The sequence below is a fragment of the Rhincodon typus genome, chromosome 41, assembly GCF_021869965.1.
Source record: "Rhincodon typus isolate 14 chromosome 41, sRhiTyp1.1, whole genome shotgun sequence".
Taxonomy (NCBI): Eukaryota; Metazoa; Chordata; class Chondrichthyes; order Orectolobiformes; family Rhincodontidae; genus Rhincodon; species Rhincodon typus.
Window position 1 is genome coordinate 2,613,067 of NC_063372.1, and position 16,951 is coordinate 2,630,017.

General features: G+C 42.5%; 1 protein-coding gene across 1 annotated transcript in view; it reads left to right on the forward strand.

Moving 5' to 3' along the window:
- LOC109925716 (POU domain, class 6, transcription factor 1-like) overlaps positions 1-16,951 on the forward strand; it is a 66,587-nt gene that overhangs the window by 18,351 nt on the left and 31,285 nt on the right. The window contains exon 3 of the mRNA XM_048618835.1: positions 6,145-6,364. Coding sequence (XP_048474792.1) covers positions 6,145-6,364 — 220 coding nt within the window. The remainder of the gene's footprint in view (positions 1-6,144; positions 6,365-16,951) is intronic.

A 16,951-nucleotide genomic window follows, 5' to 3' on the forward strand; every position in this document is an offset into this window, starting at 1 on the left:
TTGATGTTTGTTGTGAGCGGGGTGTTAGAATTATCATTAAAAGGATTACAGCTACATACTTTGAAAAATTCAAGGTAATCGGAAAGAATCAGCATGGTTTTGTCAAAGGGAAATCATAGTTAACTGATAGTTCCTTAAAGGAGAAGCATGCATTGTGGATAAAGGCGAGCCTGTAGATGTAGTGCACTTGAATTTCCAGAAGGCATTTGATCAGGCTCCACATCAAAGGTTATTGTGGGAAATAAAAGCTCATGGTGTTGGTGAAACATGGATAAAAGATTAGCTGATAAGCAGAAAATAGTATGAATAAATGGGTCTTTGTCTGATTGGAAAGATGTGATGAATGGAATCCCACAGGGGTCTGTGCTGGAAGCTCAACTTTTTACAATTTTATATCAATGGCTTGGATGAGGGAGCAAAGGCATGGGAGCTAAATTCGCAGGTGACATCTAGGTAAGTAGGAAGGTATGCTGTGAAGTCTCTGGTATGTGCACTTCGCAATGATATTTTCTTGTCAAGGCATATGATCAATTTTCAAATTGTACGGTGAATTAAGCTCCATCAAAATAATTCTACATTTTCATCCTAAAATGTTTCTAAGAAAATCTGAGGACTGTGGTCTGTACAGCTAATGGTTTTGCCCACATTATTGGTAAAAATAAAGTCATCATTGTTTTACTAGACCATAGGGCTGCTTTCTCATTGGAAAGCAATGATTGGTCTTGGTTTAACCTGAGAGTCACCACACCTTAAGCAAAGGGAGAGGTTGAGAAGGAGAGTACTTCATAGTAATCTAGTAAGCTAGTACATGAATTGAACCCATGCAATCAGTGTTTCTCTGCATTGCAAACCAGCCATCCAGCAATTGAGCTAACCGGACCTCAAACTGTATATTTCAAAATTGTGTACAACCAGCACAAGACTCGATGTCTCTTTGTCAACAGTTGAATAAATTGGTTGACATGTAGTCAGGTTTCCTTAAATTATCTGACAGACCATTCAATCCCCATCTTTTCAGCTTGAAGTAAAACAGCCTCCAAAAAGCCAGTTTGAATGGTATTGCATAATTTGGCACAGCTAAAACTGGTGCCATTAATAGTACAGTTTTCAAATTTTCAAAGGCAATTGGACACTCTTGCATCCATTCAAAATTTCTGCCTTCTTTCAATACGTTTGTTAAGGGTGCAACAACAGCACTGATATTTGGAACACAGTTGTGACAGAATCACTCATAACGTCAAATTTCACGTTTCATGTTAGGCACTGTACTTTTGCTTCTCTAAATATTACTTGGCCTTGTCCCATGATATAACCCAAATAGGTCACCTTGGCTTTGGTAAATTCACTCTTGGACGAATTTATATAACCAAATCGGCTTTCTATAGCTGATGAAATATTTCAGTCAAATGGTGTAAATGTGAAATGTATATTGGAAGCATTGTTTCTGAGCTTTGGTTTGTTAACTTTTCTTTAATTAATTTCAGTGGTTTACAATTCAGTTTGTGAGCAGGCTGCTTTGTATAAACCTTTCAATTCCAAATCTTGTTTGATGTGTTTCTGTTAAAGATGGGCTAAACATATCAGCCTTGTTCTCTTTGCCTTAATACTTTTTAGTTAAATTTTCAAAAGGTGTATCCGATAACCGAAATTCAAAATTATCTCCTTGTTTCATAGACATATTTTCTTCCTGTCTAATTTTATGGTCCTGAGATATCATCACAGCACAGTCAGGAAACAATCCAGGATGTTCCTCCTGTAACATTTCAGTTTCTTTTACCTCCACTGATGCTTCACCAAGGGTGGTAGAACAATGTATACTTGAAACCTGCCAGGTCATTTCCAAAATAAATTTAGTTGCTTCCATCAGAAATTGTCTTGCTAGTCGCATTACAATTTCTCCATTTGCTATGTCCAAGACTCGTTTGTAACCTCCATGTATGCATCCAGTTAATATTTTCTCCATCATTAACCCCTCATGAACATAGGAGGTATGGTTATTAAGCTTGCAGATGACACCAAAATTGGAGGTGTAGTGGACAGTGAAGAAGGTTATCTCGGAGTGCAACGGAATCTTGATCAGATGGGCCAATGGGCTGAGGAGTGAGAGATGGAATTTAATTTAGATAAATGTGAGGTGCTGCATTTTAGAAAGGCAAATCAGGACAGGACTTATACATTTAATGATAAGGTCCTGGGGAGTATTGCTGAACAAAGAGATGTTGGGGTGCAGGTTCATACTTACTTGAAAGTGGAATCGCAGTTAGATAGCATAGTGAAGAAGACGTTTGGTATGCTTGCCTTTATTGGTCATTGAGTATAGGAGTTAGGAGGTCATATTGCAGCTGTTCAGGATATTGGTTAGGCCACTATTGTAATACTGCATGCAATTCTGGTCTCCCTGCAATAGGAAGGATATTGTGAAACTTGAAAGGATTCAGAAAAGATTTACAAGGATGTTGCCAGGGTTGGAGGGTTTGAACTATAAGGAGATGCTGAATAGACTGGGGCTATTTTCCTTGGAGCATTGGAGGTTGAGAGGTGACCTTTATAGAGGTTTATAAAATCATGAGGGATGTGGATAGGATAAGATCATTTCCCTGGGGTGGGGGAGTCCAAAACTAGAAGACATTGGTTTAAGGTGAGAGGGGAAAGATTTAAAAGGGACCTAAGGGGCAACTTTTTCATTGCAGAGGGTGGTACGTGTATGGAATGATCTGCCAGAGGAAGTGGTGGAGGCTGGTACAATTACAGCATTTAAAAGGCATCTGGATGGTTATATGAATAGGAAGGGCTTAGAGGGATATAGGCCAAATGCTGGCAAATGGGACTAGATTTATATAGGATATCTGGTCAGCATGGACGAGTTGAACCGAAAGGTCTGCTTCCATGTTGTATATCTCTATGACTCTGTGTCTGTAGACACCAAGTAGTGTCATCAGCCAGCATCAGTGACTGATTTGCTCCAGTGTGTCTCATTATCCTTTTGGTTTGCCTCCTTGATTCAAAGCATAAATAAAAGGCACCTGGATGGGTACAAGAATAGGAAGGGCTTAGAGGGATATGGGCCAAATGCTGGCAAATGGGACTAGATTAGTTTAGGATATCTGGTCAGCATGGATGAGTTGGACTGAAGAGTCTGTTTCCACGCTGTACAACTCTATAATTATGACATAAGAAAGGTACACGTCCCTCTTAAATCCAGTGAATTTAAAAATCCTGCCAAGATCTCCCACTAGTTGTGATCCCAACTAATGTTATTATGACACAAGTCAGATCCCAAACAGGAACCTGGCTTGATCGATCATATTTTGATTTGTTTTGATTTTAAGTAGGATTTAGGAGGATCCCAAAGCATTTGATATGCATATTGGGAGCAAGAGGGGAGCTAGGGAAAAGGTAGCTCCATTCAAGGACAAAGCAAGGGATTTATGTGGGGGAGTCCTTAATGATTACTCCACGTCGGTATTCACCAAGGAGAAGGACATGGGTGATGATAAGGTTAGAGAGGGGTATGGTGATATTCTAGGGCATGTCGATATTAAGGAGGGGGAGGTGTTGGGTGTATTGAAAAACATTAAGGGTGATAAGACCCCAGGGCTTGATGGGATCTTTCGCGGGATACTGAGGGAGGCAAGGGAGAAGATTGCTGGGGTCTTGACAGAGATCCTTGCGTCCTCTTTAGCCCCAGGCGAGGCCCAGAAGACTGGAAAATGTTGTTCCTTTGTTTAAGAAGAGCAACAGGAATAATTCAGGAAATTATAGGCCGGTGAGCCTTACATCAGAGGTAGGGAAATTTTTGGAGAAAATTCTTAGGGACAGGATTTACTGCATATGGAAAATAACGGACTTACTGGGACAATCGGCATGGATTTGTGTGGGAGAGGTCTTGACTGACAAATTTGATTGAGTTTTTTGAGGAAGTGACAAAGAGGATTCATGAGGTTAAGGCAGTGAATGCTGTCTGCATGGTCTTTACTAAAGCATTTGACAAGGTCCCTCATGGTAGGCTGTTCCAGAAAATTAAGTCGCATGGGATCCATGGTGATTTGGTAAATTGGATACAACATTGGCTTGGCCATAGAAAACAGAGTGTAGTTGTGGAGGGGTGTTTTTCTGACTCTATGTCTGTGTTCCACGAGGATCAATGCTGGGACCTCCTACTGATTATAATATTGTATGAATGATTTGGATGAAAATGTAGGTGGTCTAATGAATACATTTGCAGACAACACGAAAATTGGTAAAGTTGTGGATAGTGAGAAAGGTTGCAAAAGGATATAACAGGATATAGATCAGTTGGAAAGTTGGGCAGAGAAATGACAGATGGAGTTTAATCTGGACAAGTGTGAGGTGATGCATTTTGGGAGGTCAAATGCAGGAGGAAAGCATACAGTAAATGGCAAGACCCTTAGGAGTGTTGATAGACACAGGGATGTTGGGGTGCAAGTTCATAGCTCCCTGAAAGTGGCAACACAAGTGGATAAGGTGGTAAAGAAGCTGTACAGCATGTTTGCCTTCATTAGTCAGGGCGCTGAGTATAGAAGTTGGCAAGTCATGTTGCAGCTGTATAAAACTTTAGTTAGGCCACATTTTGGAAAATTGTGTGCAGTTCTGATTGCCACACTATAGGAAGGATGTGGAGGCTTTGGACATGGTGCAAAAGGGGTTTGCCAAGATTTTGCCTGGATTGGAGTGCATCCAGCTATAAGGAGAGGTTGGACAAACTTTGATTGTTTTCGTGAGAGTGTCAGAGGCTGAGGGGTGACATGTTGGAAGTATATAAAATTATGAGAAGCATGGACAGGGTGGATAGTTGGAGTCTTTTTCCTGGGGGTAAAAATGTCAAATACCAGGAGGAATAGGTTTAAGGTATGAGGGGTAAAGTTTAAAGGAGATGTGCGAAGAAAGTTTTTTAATGCAGAGGGTGGTAGGTGCCTGGAACTTGCTGCCAGTGGAGATGGTAGAAGCAGATATGATAGCAATGTTTCAGAGGCATTTAGACAGACACATGTACAGGCAGGGAATTGTGGGATATGGACCACGTGGAGGCAGATGGGATTAGTTGACGATGGCATCATGGCTGGCATAGACATAGTGGGGCAAAGGGCCTGTTCCTGTGTTGTACTCTTCAATATTCTATCTTCTTAACAAAGTGGTCCCACAGCAAAACATAAGCAAACAATGCTGCAGATTTTGTTTTAACAACAAAACAGAAGCTTGCTAATAACAGAAATTAAGATAAAATAGAATATAACCAAACCATCTACTTACTATACAAAATCAAAGATTTTTAAACACACAGGAAAGTATAATCCTATTAACCAAAAACACACCTTCATAAATTGAAAAGAAACAAAACAGCATTTTTATTATACCCAAAACACCACTCAGACTATGCTAACACTAGAGTTCCTGTATCTAATGCCTCAGTAAGTTTAAGTCACTTGTGACTCCAGCTTTTAGAATGGAACTGTAGATAGCTTCTTCCTGGAGCTATTACACACCCGCTTATATGTATTTGCTTTAACTTCTTCAAGGTTTCTTTCTCAGGAACACTGGTCTACATTGCCATCCTATCCCAAGGTCTTCACAGGGCTGCACAAAACTCACAGTAAAACTAAAACCAAAAGCCTCCATCTTTAAGTTATGGCGTTTTCCTTCAGCTTACAAAAACATTCCAGAAGTCTTTAACAAATCTCGAGGCCCCATTATTTGCCTTGCTGGGTTGCAAAATAATCTAAAATAAACAAAAAATCCCAAAACAAAAAATAAACAAAAACCCCATTCTCTCGCAAGCCAGTCCTCAAAAGCTGTTTTAAAAGAAATCACCATGTCTCGAGAAATGCTTACAAATTCATTATTAAGTTCACATACATAGAAAACCCACAGGTTGCTAAGTCAAAAACCAGAAGACCTAATGTAAATAAATGATATTAAATATGGATAAATATCACAGTTTACACCCCAATTGATAGAGCACATTGGGAAATAAATATGCTCTGTTTTCTGTCCATGAGTTCTCAATCCGTGCCAGCATATTCCCCTTAACGTCATGTGCTCCAATTTTGTTTACCAAGCTTTTGTGTGGGGCTTTATGCAGGCATATATGAACTCCTAATCCTTGAGAAACATTTCTTTCTGCAGATCTTGCCTTCGGAAAACCTGGCAACAGTGGTCATGGCTTCAACAGGTAGTGTCCCGTTGAACCAACCGCTTCTCATCCCGCTCAACATGGCTGGTCAAGTTACTGCCCAGCAAGGACTCGTGTTGACTTTTCCCACGGCATCCATTGGTTCTCTCCCGAGCCTTACTTCTGCCACTGGGGCAGGAGGCATTGTCAAGCTCCCTCTGGCAAACTTGCAGGGTAAGCCATGCATAATTTACTGTGGACACAGTATTATTTTGCTGAACAAGTTATTTTATAAAGTAAGTACATTTGGTCTGGCATGTGTTATTGCATATGTCAAGTGCTATGTCAGTTACATCCAAAAATGTACATGTGCTGTGATTAAAATTATATCTGTAGCTATGGAAAGTAAGGGGAGATTTTCATCTACGAGTGCCTTGCAACTGATGTGAGAGAAAGTGGCTGCCCTTCTCAGTTAACAAGGTGTAGAGTTGGATGAACACAGCAGGCCAGGCAGCATCAGAGGAGCAGGAAAGCTGATGTTTCGGGTCTGGACCCTTCTTCAGAAATAGATGTGGGGAAGGGGACTCTGAAATAAATAGAGAGATGGGGAGGCGATGATGGAAGGTGAATAGAGGAGCAGATAGGTGGAGACAAGATGGACAGGTCAAGGAAGTGGGGATGGAGCCAGTAAAGGTGAGTGTAGGTGGGGAGTTGGGATGGGGGTTGGTCAGTTGGGAGACAGGGGACCTTCCAATTGTCTTTAGGGAATGTGATTTCCCGAGTACATGGCAAATGAGGATCTTGGCACAAACTCTGGAGTGAAAAAGGCCTTTTTAACTCATCAGGCCTGCTCAATCCTTGTTCACGTGATAATTGTAAAGTAATTCCAGGTTTTCAACATGCTCCTTGTGTGTGTAACTCCCCACTGCTAGTGCTGAATTTTGAAATTACTTCTATATGTCTCAAACTGTGGTTGCCAAAGCCAACTTGTGTAAAATGAATTGAATGAATGAATTGAGTTAGCTTTATTGTCACATGTACTCACATGAGTACAGTGAAAAGTTTACAAGTCGCCGCTTATGGCGTCATCTTAGGTACAAGGTACCTAGATACAGATTCTTCAGTACAAGCTTTTAGGGGAAAAAATTAGAAAAATAAAGAAATTTAAAAATCCAGCATTACAGATCATAGGAATAAATTAGAAAATAGAGAAATAAAAGGTTCAGAACAACAGTCCTTCCAACCTAGCCCGTGCTGGGCCATGACTCCAGACTGCTTTTCCATGGCTGCGTACACCTATAAAGCCCAACAAGGCAATTAAGCACAAAGCAGTCGTCAGTTCGCTGCGCAACCTCTCCTACCAACAGGAGACATTGAGCATGCTGATACTATCTTCTGATTATAATACCGTTGCTGTTTTTGCTGCATTCATTTAGATTCAAGCAGGTACCCTTTGAATTGAGCATTGCTGAGCACTAATTGGTAAATATTTCCAAATCAACCTGTTCAGAAATGTTATTACATAGCTTTGCAGCAAGCGAGATTTGAACCCCACTCTCCTGGCTGCAAGGGACGGACACTGCCACTGCACCACAAGAACCCCTCAGCTCTAACTGGCAAACTGAGCAGAGTTTTAAAATCAACTGACAACAAAAATGCTGATGTCAAGAGGAGAAGGTTTATTAGCAAGTATCTACAAGCACTGGATATCATGGAGATTTAATTATAAAGATGAGTTGGCTATCAGGGTCATTTAAGCTGCTGGTCAAATGCATCATTATAACCAGATTCTACTGTGTTATAATTTCAATAGACATGAGGTTTGAAACTCCTTGCTGGCTGTTCCTTTACTCCACTGAATAAAGTGACATATCCAAGTCTGCTACAGGAAAATCTTGATTCTGGGGCAAAATGATACTTAGGTTCTATTTTTTTGTTTTGGTAAGGCTACATTTGTTTTTGGCTTACTCTTGTAAGGTCACCTCAACAATAAATTTAGTAGAAAGCATTCCAATTCAGCAGTTCCAAAAATTGTTATGTTTTACAACTGATTCCATTTTAAAAAAAAACCTTGTAATTAAGGGTACTGATTCCGGAAAACCTATAAAAGTAATCACTTTCTTCATTTCTGCTCAGCACAGGTTCCTTTTTGATCTCTCTCTCCCTATTTTTCTCCCAGCTTTCTTTTTTGAGCCATCCTTTTCTTTCTAAGCTTTCATCCTCCTTTCCTGTCCTTATCAACTTTGTTTTTCTCCATTCCACCACACTTAGAATGAAGTAGAGAACTTTCTTGGCTCAGAATAATATGCCAAGAGAAGCAGCCATGGCAAGATTGCGTTTTATAGTGCATCATCAGTGGACATACAGTTCACTTTACAGTTAAAAATATAATCAGTTGCCACCATGTGAAACAATAGAGCAAATCATCAAAGTAAGAGATAAATCCACTTGATTGCAGTTAATTAGCAATGTTACATTCCAGAATTCTCACAGTACAGGTATAATTGATAAAGAATATTTCATATTTACATGGAACATACTTCAATGAATTCAATGTTAAAGTATTTACTTTCTAGCATATGAAAGCTTCAGTAATGCTGAGTACTGGTGGTGGCCCCATTCGCGGGAAGATCCTCACTGCACAATAAAAAGCCACAATAAAACCTGAGTATGGAGTGCGATTGTGGGTTAGTTTGATCTTGTCACCATACAATATACAAGCTTCGTGCTGGGTGGAAAGAATCCACAATCTGGAAGGACAGAGAAGGAATTTGGGGTGAGTCTTGGCTGTGCCAGGCCCCACAGTTTATATGTGCAGATTGATTTGGCTGAAGGAGAGGGTGAAAGAAGCACCTGTCAACTCCATGCATATAGCAATAACAAGGTGATGTCAACTGTTTGGAACTTTGCAATTTCTTTCTGCCTTGCCTTCATAAAATATGATTGGTACAACAGAGAGTCTTGCCAAGAACAGCTAATCAGATTAGAAATGTTTTTTTGAAAGAGCATTTCTACATTATCTCTTGTCCATATTGTTTCAGATCTGAATTAGACAAATACTGTCTTTTTTGGCTAGCTCCTGACTGACTTTTCACCCTGACCAAAACCAGAAAAGTCTTTGGAATCCCAAAGAAAATTGAAGATACCCTTCTGAGAAAACAGGATGATGGATTTCTCTTTGAGAATCCTTGTGCTCGTGATTTTATACAATGGGAGAGGAGGAATGTAGAGAATCAGGCTTATACTTTATGGCTGTCCGAGCATTATCGATTCCTTAAACTATGTGAACTTTAACTGTTGTTACAAATATAAGGTCGATAAGATTGTTGTGTTTTAGGAATGAATCTTTGATTGAGGGTTAATGAAGGGGGTCATGTGACCTGTATGGAAGTCTGCCTCACAATAGGCCTGCATGATATGGCTGTTAAAGATTTAAAAAAAAATGTCTGGGTTAGTCTTGCTGGAAAGGTGTTTACATTGTTTAGACTGCTAATCTCCAAAGTCACCTGACAATGTTCTTTAAGATAAATGTGAGCTGTGGTGTCAAGGATAGCTAATTAGCATTTCTATATGGGTACAAGGCCCATGTGATTCCTGTCGCAATGGAGTTGGGCTTTGAGGGGAGGTGCGGTGTTTCTAAGATATCCCTAAAACTCCCAGACACAGGCATTTTTCCTGGATCTGGGATAAAACAGCTGGAGGCCGCAAGTCTCCTTAGTTCACCAAGTACCAATGTGGGTGGGACCTCACACTCTGACTGCAAAAAAACAAGTACATCAGAATTTGAAATCAAGGCTGGAAAATTTACTGAGATCGCGCTAGAGGCAGAATTCCCTCCCTGTGAAAGACCGTTGGGGGTTTACAGTTACCTAGGCTAAGAAAGGACAGGAACAGAACTAAACATTTGGAGCTAAAAGTCAACTTGAACTGGATCTGGCAACATCAAATGATTGTCAGAGACTGCTGTGTATTAGTAGACTCAATGTACAAGATCACCCTTTTTTTGGGCTCCAAAACTCCTTTTTTAATATATTTGACATACTATACTCTCATTAAGCGTCAATTGTTTTTACTCCATAAATCAATGTTTTACTGACTGGTATCTTAACATATGGTTCATGGGATCAAGCAGGTGGTGTGGGCTATGTTGTGAAGATTATGGGAGTTTAAACCATGTCCGCAAAGAGCAGACCATGGTGAACTATACAGATGGTGATGACCCACACCTCTGCATAGAAGCCGACCTCTGTTATTGAAGGGATATTTCAAGGCATAGTGGTTGACTTCTATGTTAACATCTTTGGACCTTAAGAAACAGTGTAAACTCTACTTTCTGAAGTGTGTTTTCTTGGTTTTGCTGAGAGCAAAAATGGAAAGTTTTATTCTGTATTTTAAATATATGTTGCCTACAGCAATAGTGTTTAGTTAATTGCACTTTTACTTTAAAAGTCTTAAAATGTGAAATATTGTCATGTCATCTTTTCAGATGTCAACTGGAAGTCCACATTTTTGTTAAATGTCATCAGTCTGTACAGGGATTGCTGGTATGTGAGCAACACTGGAGACTACATCACAGTACATGAGTTGGTGGAGCACCTTCATTCATTCATGCCATTACTGACAAAGCCAGCATTTAGTTCCCATCACTAATTTCCCTTCAGGAGGTGGTGGTTGCAAACCATGTGTTGTTCAGGAAGAGCGGTTTCCTGGATTTTGACCCAACGACAGAGAAGGAACACTAATATAGCGCAGAATTGACTGCAGCCCATTGTGGCATGAAACGTGTCGACCTGGCTCACATAATCATAGGAGACGCAGTGAACCAGTTTCCCAGCTCACAGTTGAGTCAGAGGTGAGAAGGGACCTATAGAGGAAGTTCACCTGTTCATGGCAGGATGTCAGTTCAGCTTATTACTGACAGGCTGAGCAACTGAATGGAGTCGATGATGCTGTGGACCTTAGGAGGAGGTTGAGGTGGATCATCTGTGTGGTAATTTTGGCTGAAAATGCTTCAGTCTTATCTTTTGCACGCATAGATTGTCTCCCCACCATTGAGAATGGGAATGTTTTTGTGCCTCCTACTTGAGTTAGTTGTTTCTTTGTCCACCATCATGCATAACTGTGCCAAAGCTGCAGAGCCTTGTCTTATCTGTGGGTGGTGAGATCTCGCAGTTCGGTCTAATTTGTGCTACTTCCATTGTCCAACATGTAGGGCAGGATCTGTGTTTGTCTTTTCTGGTGCCCATGTCAGGACCATAAATTGCTACTGATGCTGAAAATCTGAAGCAAAAATGGAAAATGTGGGGGAGAATACTCAGTAGGTCAGGCAGCCTCTATGCATAGGGAAACAGAAAAGCTTTCTCAGTAAAATCAATATGGCATGGATGAATGAAAATGCTCCAGCAACTCATGCACTGCTATGTTGATATCTTAAAAGATGACATGACAATTTTAACATTTTACAACTTTTAAAGTAAAAGTCTTCAATGGATGACTTTAGATAAGAATTCTGTTTCGCTCCCTCCACAGAGGCTGCCTGGTCTGCTGAGTATTCCCAGCGTTTTCTGATCTTTCCTTCATTTGATGCTATTCCACCATGTCAATTGTCTTTGGGCTAGACAAGCAAATGTCTCAGTGGATACTTGGTGACAAAGGCCAAGTGTTCCTTCCAGGATCTCCTTCCATAGCTCATGTCATGTGTGCAGATGCCCACCACACCAAGTATACATTCTCCAAGCAGTGCAAAAAAGAAGCATGAGCAAGCGTTATGCTGTGTACTGTAAAGTATACTGCAAATTACACCAAATAAATGGGATGCAAATTTCTGAAATACTTGGGTAGGCCTCCCTACTAGCCTATATAAAATATAATTATTACAGGCATGGTTTATTGTTTTAGTGCCCACTACAAAGCGTAAAGCTAACTGGGTTAGCAGAGAGGTTAATATACAGGAGTCACAGCTTTAAAGTAAGTGGTAGAAGGATTCAAGGGGAGTTGAGGAAAAAGTTTTCACCTAGAGGGTGATGGGTGATGACAGCTAGCACCTGGTTCAGCTAGAATTTTCTTTGGGTAGATTTGCTGTCTCCAAGACTTCTGTAATACTAGTCTACAAGGCTAACTAATATTTAATGCTGAAGGGTTAAGTAAGTCTGACAGAAGAGACACATACTTGGGTAACAGGAAATAGTTTACAAGGCAATTATAAAATAACAGATTAGCTTCAGTAATTGCAGTAACACTAGGTAAGAGAGAATGGTATCCCTTACAAGATTGGAACGAGATCAAGATGTAGATTTAGGTTTTATTGTTATGTACTCAAGTACGGGGTACAAAACTACAGTGAAAAGTGTAGTTTTGCCACGTGCAGTCTTAGATACAGAATCTTAGTTACAGAAATAGAGAAATAAAGAAATAAGCTTAAAAAGTTTAGCACTACATTCTTCTTAGCATAGAAATAGAAAAATAAAGAAATAAAGTTGAAAATTTCAAACATTACAATCCTTTCTTAAGCCATGGGCCTGCAAATGCTCCAAGCTGGGCTTCCCCAAGAGGGTTCACTCTCCTCCAGGCTGAGCAGGCTGCTTTCGTCCGTGCTAGGCTAAGACCTGCCCAGACTTTGCTGCTGCTGGCAAGGCTTCAGTCCCAACTGCCGCTGCCACCATCCCTCGCGGCTGACTGCTGCTGTCACCATCCCTTGCTGCCTGGGCTACATGGCTGTTGTAACTAATGGACTGATGAACTGAAGAACCAATTCTGAACTGTCGGATTGGTGGCTCAGTGGTTAGCATTGCTGCCTCACAGTGCCAGGGACCCGGATTCGATTCCATCCTTGGGTGACTGTCTGTGTGGAGTTTGCACATTCTCCCTGTGTCTGCATGAGTTTCCTCCGGGTGCTCTAGTTTCCTCCCATAGTCCAAAGATGTGCAGGTTAGGTGGATTGGCCGTGCTAATTTACCCTGTAGTGTCCAGGGATGTGTAGGCTAGGTGAGTTAGTAATGCTTCATGTGGGGTTACAGGGATGGGGAGGTGCCTGGGTCTGGATGTGATAGTCTTCGGAGGGTCGATATGGGCCGAGTGGCCCACTTTCGCGCTGTAGGGATTCTCTGATTATATGAATTGACTGTCTCTGTGAGGAGCCAGTCATTTATATCTCAGTTGGCAGATTTATTCCAAAGTTAACCACCTCAGGCCAACTGTCTTGTATAACAGTGCAGGTCTGGGACTCAGTGCACAAAAAGGGTGGTAGAGGCAGACTCACTCATGACATTTAGAAAATATTTGGAGTTGCATTTGAAATGCCAGAATCCACAGGGCTAAGGGCAATAAAGGAAATTAGGAACAGCTGGATCACTTTCTTTGGCCAGGACAGACATAATGGACCGAGTGACCTCGCTACACCATGAATATTCGCTATTTCTATGTCTAATGAAATGGAAGTCTCCTTTCCACACCAGTCTGCCAGCCACACTTCCTGACTTGCCTATTGCTATGTAAATTTGCACATGGCACAAGGAATAATCCCATCATATCTTGCATTTTGATTTAGTTCCTAGGTTCTGATACTCCCGCTTCTGTAACTGGTGCTAACATGAGCCACAATGACTAGATATTCAGTTCTCCTTCTAGGTTCCTCTACAGATGCTCAGAGATATCCCATACCGTGGCATCAGATTGTCCACGTGAATGTACAGCCTCAGTTGCAATTTCAGAGGATGCTAGCGAACCCTATCATGAGGGTGCTGGAAAGAGTGGATAGAGAGAAACTTTCCATTAGTGGAAAGACTGAGAATGTAGAGGGGCACAGAAGATGTGAGGAAAATCATTTGTATGCAGGCAGTGGTTAGGATCTGGAACAAGTGGCCTGAGAACATGGTGGAGGAAGATTCAATTAAGGCTTTCAGAAGAGAATTAGATCATGAGCTGGAAAAGAAAACTGCAGACCCATGAGGTAAAGGCAGGAGAGTTGGACTTGGTGCATTGCTTGTGCCCGTGACCAGCACAGACACGAAGGGCTGATGGAGAGTCCAGAGTCACACAGCTATCTATGCTGCTGTTGACAAATGATCAAACAGGACTAACAGGTTGACACATTGTCATGAACAGAGATTCTGCAGAAATGTCAGCTAATTGGTTTTGTTCTCACTGCATGTCCTCGTGAGAGGAGAGAGCTCAGCCCCAGTTCCAGCTCCACCTTTAGCACCAGCTCTGAGGATGCTGCCTCAGAATCCTCAAAAGAAATACCATCATGGAATCTGCTGCTTGCTTCACCAGCTCAGAGACATTCACCCTGGTGGGTGTATGTTCTGGATTAGGCTCTGGGTCACAACCTGATGAGCATATCACAGACACGAATCCATAGCTGATGGAGGATATGAAAACTGTGGAGGACTGCTGAAGGTCAGGCCCCTGCTCAGCCCTGAGCAGAGGATAAGGTTCTGGATTTGGCCATAAGAAACCCGTTAGAGATGCAGAGACAGGCAGGGGAACATCTAGCAGAGCTGCCATGTACCCTCGGTAGACATGAGCACAGGCTAGAGCAGTCCGTAGAGGTTCTGTCTCCTGTTGTGGCTCCGACCTGTGAGCACTTGGCTGCCTCAATGGAGACCCAAGTCTAGTGGATACGTGGACAGCCAGATATGTGCTCGGGGCTCTCACTTCATTGCTGTAACCATAGGTGCAGTGCAATGCAGCAATGGTTAGGCCAAAGTAGAATGAGGCATCTTGACTTCCTCAAAGAGCCAGGGAGGTACCATCACACAGCAACAGGGATGGAAGAGGAGGGCCTGCCATGGCCCCAGCTGGGGTGTTCATCCCTGGACATTCCAAGCATGCGCTGCCTGTTCCCCCTCCTTTCTGCCAGTAACAGCCTTGCCTCCAGCAGGTCAGCACAAGAAGAGAGCACCTCCACCTGTGGCAGCCTCAAGCCCCAGTGAACACCTGCCAAGGTCATCCCAGTCAGCAGGGCATGGCAGGTGGCAGGCAACAGTCTGCTCCCACCTCAGCTGTCAATGTCCAGTTTGCATTTTTGCAAAGTGCAAAGAAAGCTTAAGAAATTCTAAGGCACAATGGGGGCACAGGTGTATATTCACTGTCTATGTACATCTCACTTGTAAATATACATTGGATAGTGATGTTGTGATTCCTTACTCAGCCTGGAGACTGGTGGCCTGTCGACCATGTCACACATTGCCCTGATATCTGTTGCTGCATCTACACTATTCACTCTCTCGGTAGCAACAGTAGCAGTGCCTTCCCAGCCCAATGTTGCTCATCAGAGGTGACAGCAAGCTCCTCTGTCTGCCCCTCTGCATGTTGCCGCCCCCTCCTTTGTTGAGTGAGGTTGTGCAGGGTGAAACTGACCACTCGGTTCTGTTGAGTACTGCAGCATTCCTCCTGAGTGGTCTACACAGCACACCTCATCTTCAGCAGTTTAATGGTCTGCTCTAGTGTTGTCCTGGTTCTGGCCTGAGTGACATTATACCCCTACCCTGCTGCACTTTATTGCCTCTGTCCTGGTGTGTCACCAAGGGAGCCAACCCTGCAGATGCTGAGTGGGAACTAACACTTATGGTCCCTGTGAGTGGGTGAGGGAACGTGAGAGCTCCCGAGGTAATGTACACACACCCCTCAAAGATTTAGTTTGCATTGAGGAATTACTGTTCAATCAGTCTCCTCTCAATCATTAGTGAAGTGCTGGAAGGGATTGCCCAGCAGTCCTATCAGATGGCACATGGTCAGCTATAACTTGCTCACTGATGCTCCGTTCCCAAGTCTGCCAGGGCCACTCTGCCCCTGGCCTACTAGTAGCCTTGGTCCAAACATGGACAAAAGAGTTCACAGAGGAGCTGGGAGTAACTGCCGTTGACATAAAGGCAGCAGTGGCATCCAAGAGCCCTAGCAAAACTGGAGGTCATGGGAATCAGGGGAAATACTCTCTGCTGTTCAGAATCATACATGGCATAAAGGAAGAATGTTCCCCTGGCTCCTCAGCGTCTATCAAAAAGCTTGATGCCTTCCAGAGCAAAGCAGCCCCTGCTAGATTGACATCACATTCACAAACATTCATTCCATCCTCCACCGATGCTCAGTAGCAGTAGCGTGTGCAGTCTACAAGATGCACTACAGAAATTCATCGAGGCGCCTTAGCACCTTCCAAACCCATGACCAGCTACCATCTGGAAGGAACACCGAAAAAACTTGATTTCTACCATCTAGAAGGACAAGGGCAGCACATACATGGGAACAGCACCATCTGCAGGTTCCCCTCCAAGCCATTCACCATCCTGACTTGGAAATATATCGCCGTTCCTTCACTGTCACAGGGTCAAAATCCTCCCTTAGGCAGTCGTGGGTCTACCTACAGCACATGGACTGCAGCAGTTCAAGAAGGCAGCTCACCACCACCTTCTTAAGGGGCAGCTAGGAATGGGCAATAAATACTGGCCCAGCCGGCAATGTCCATGCCCCACAAGTGAATAAAAAAAATTTAAAATGGTGTATCAACGATCCCCTTGTCCCAAAACAGTCTTACAAGTTCCACAAATGATGTGGTGCTTTTAGCCAGTACTCGCCTCCCTTTAAGTTATTGTTGTTAACCTCTGCCTTAGTGAGCTGACAGTGTTAGTTTAGCTAGTACTATGGCATGGTGCAATCAGCCTTCGATCAACATTTCAGGCATAAGCATGTTCGTTCTGCATGCATTACAAATAGGGGGGACATTTTTTGTAAATGGAGTGCAGCTAAAGTTTGCAAATATGTGCTCCATGTATTTGTCCCATCGATGTCCTCACATCCAGCAGATGCTGTGCTTTTACCCCTCAA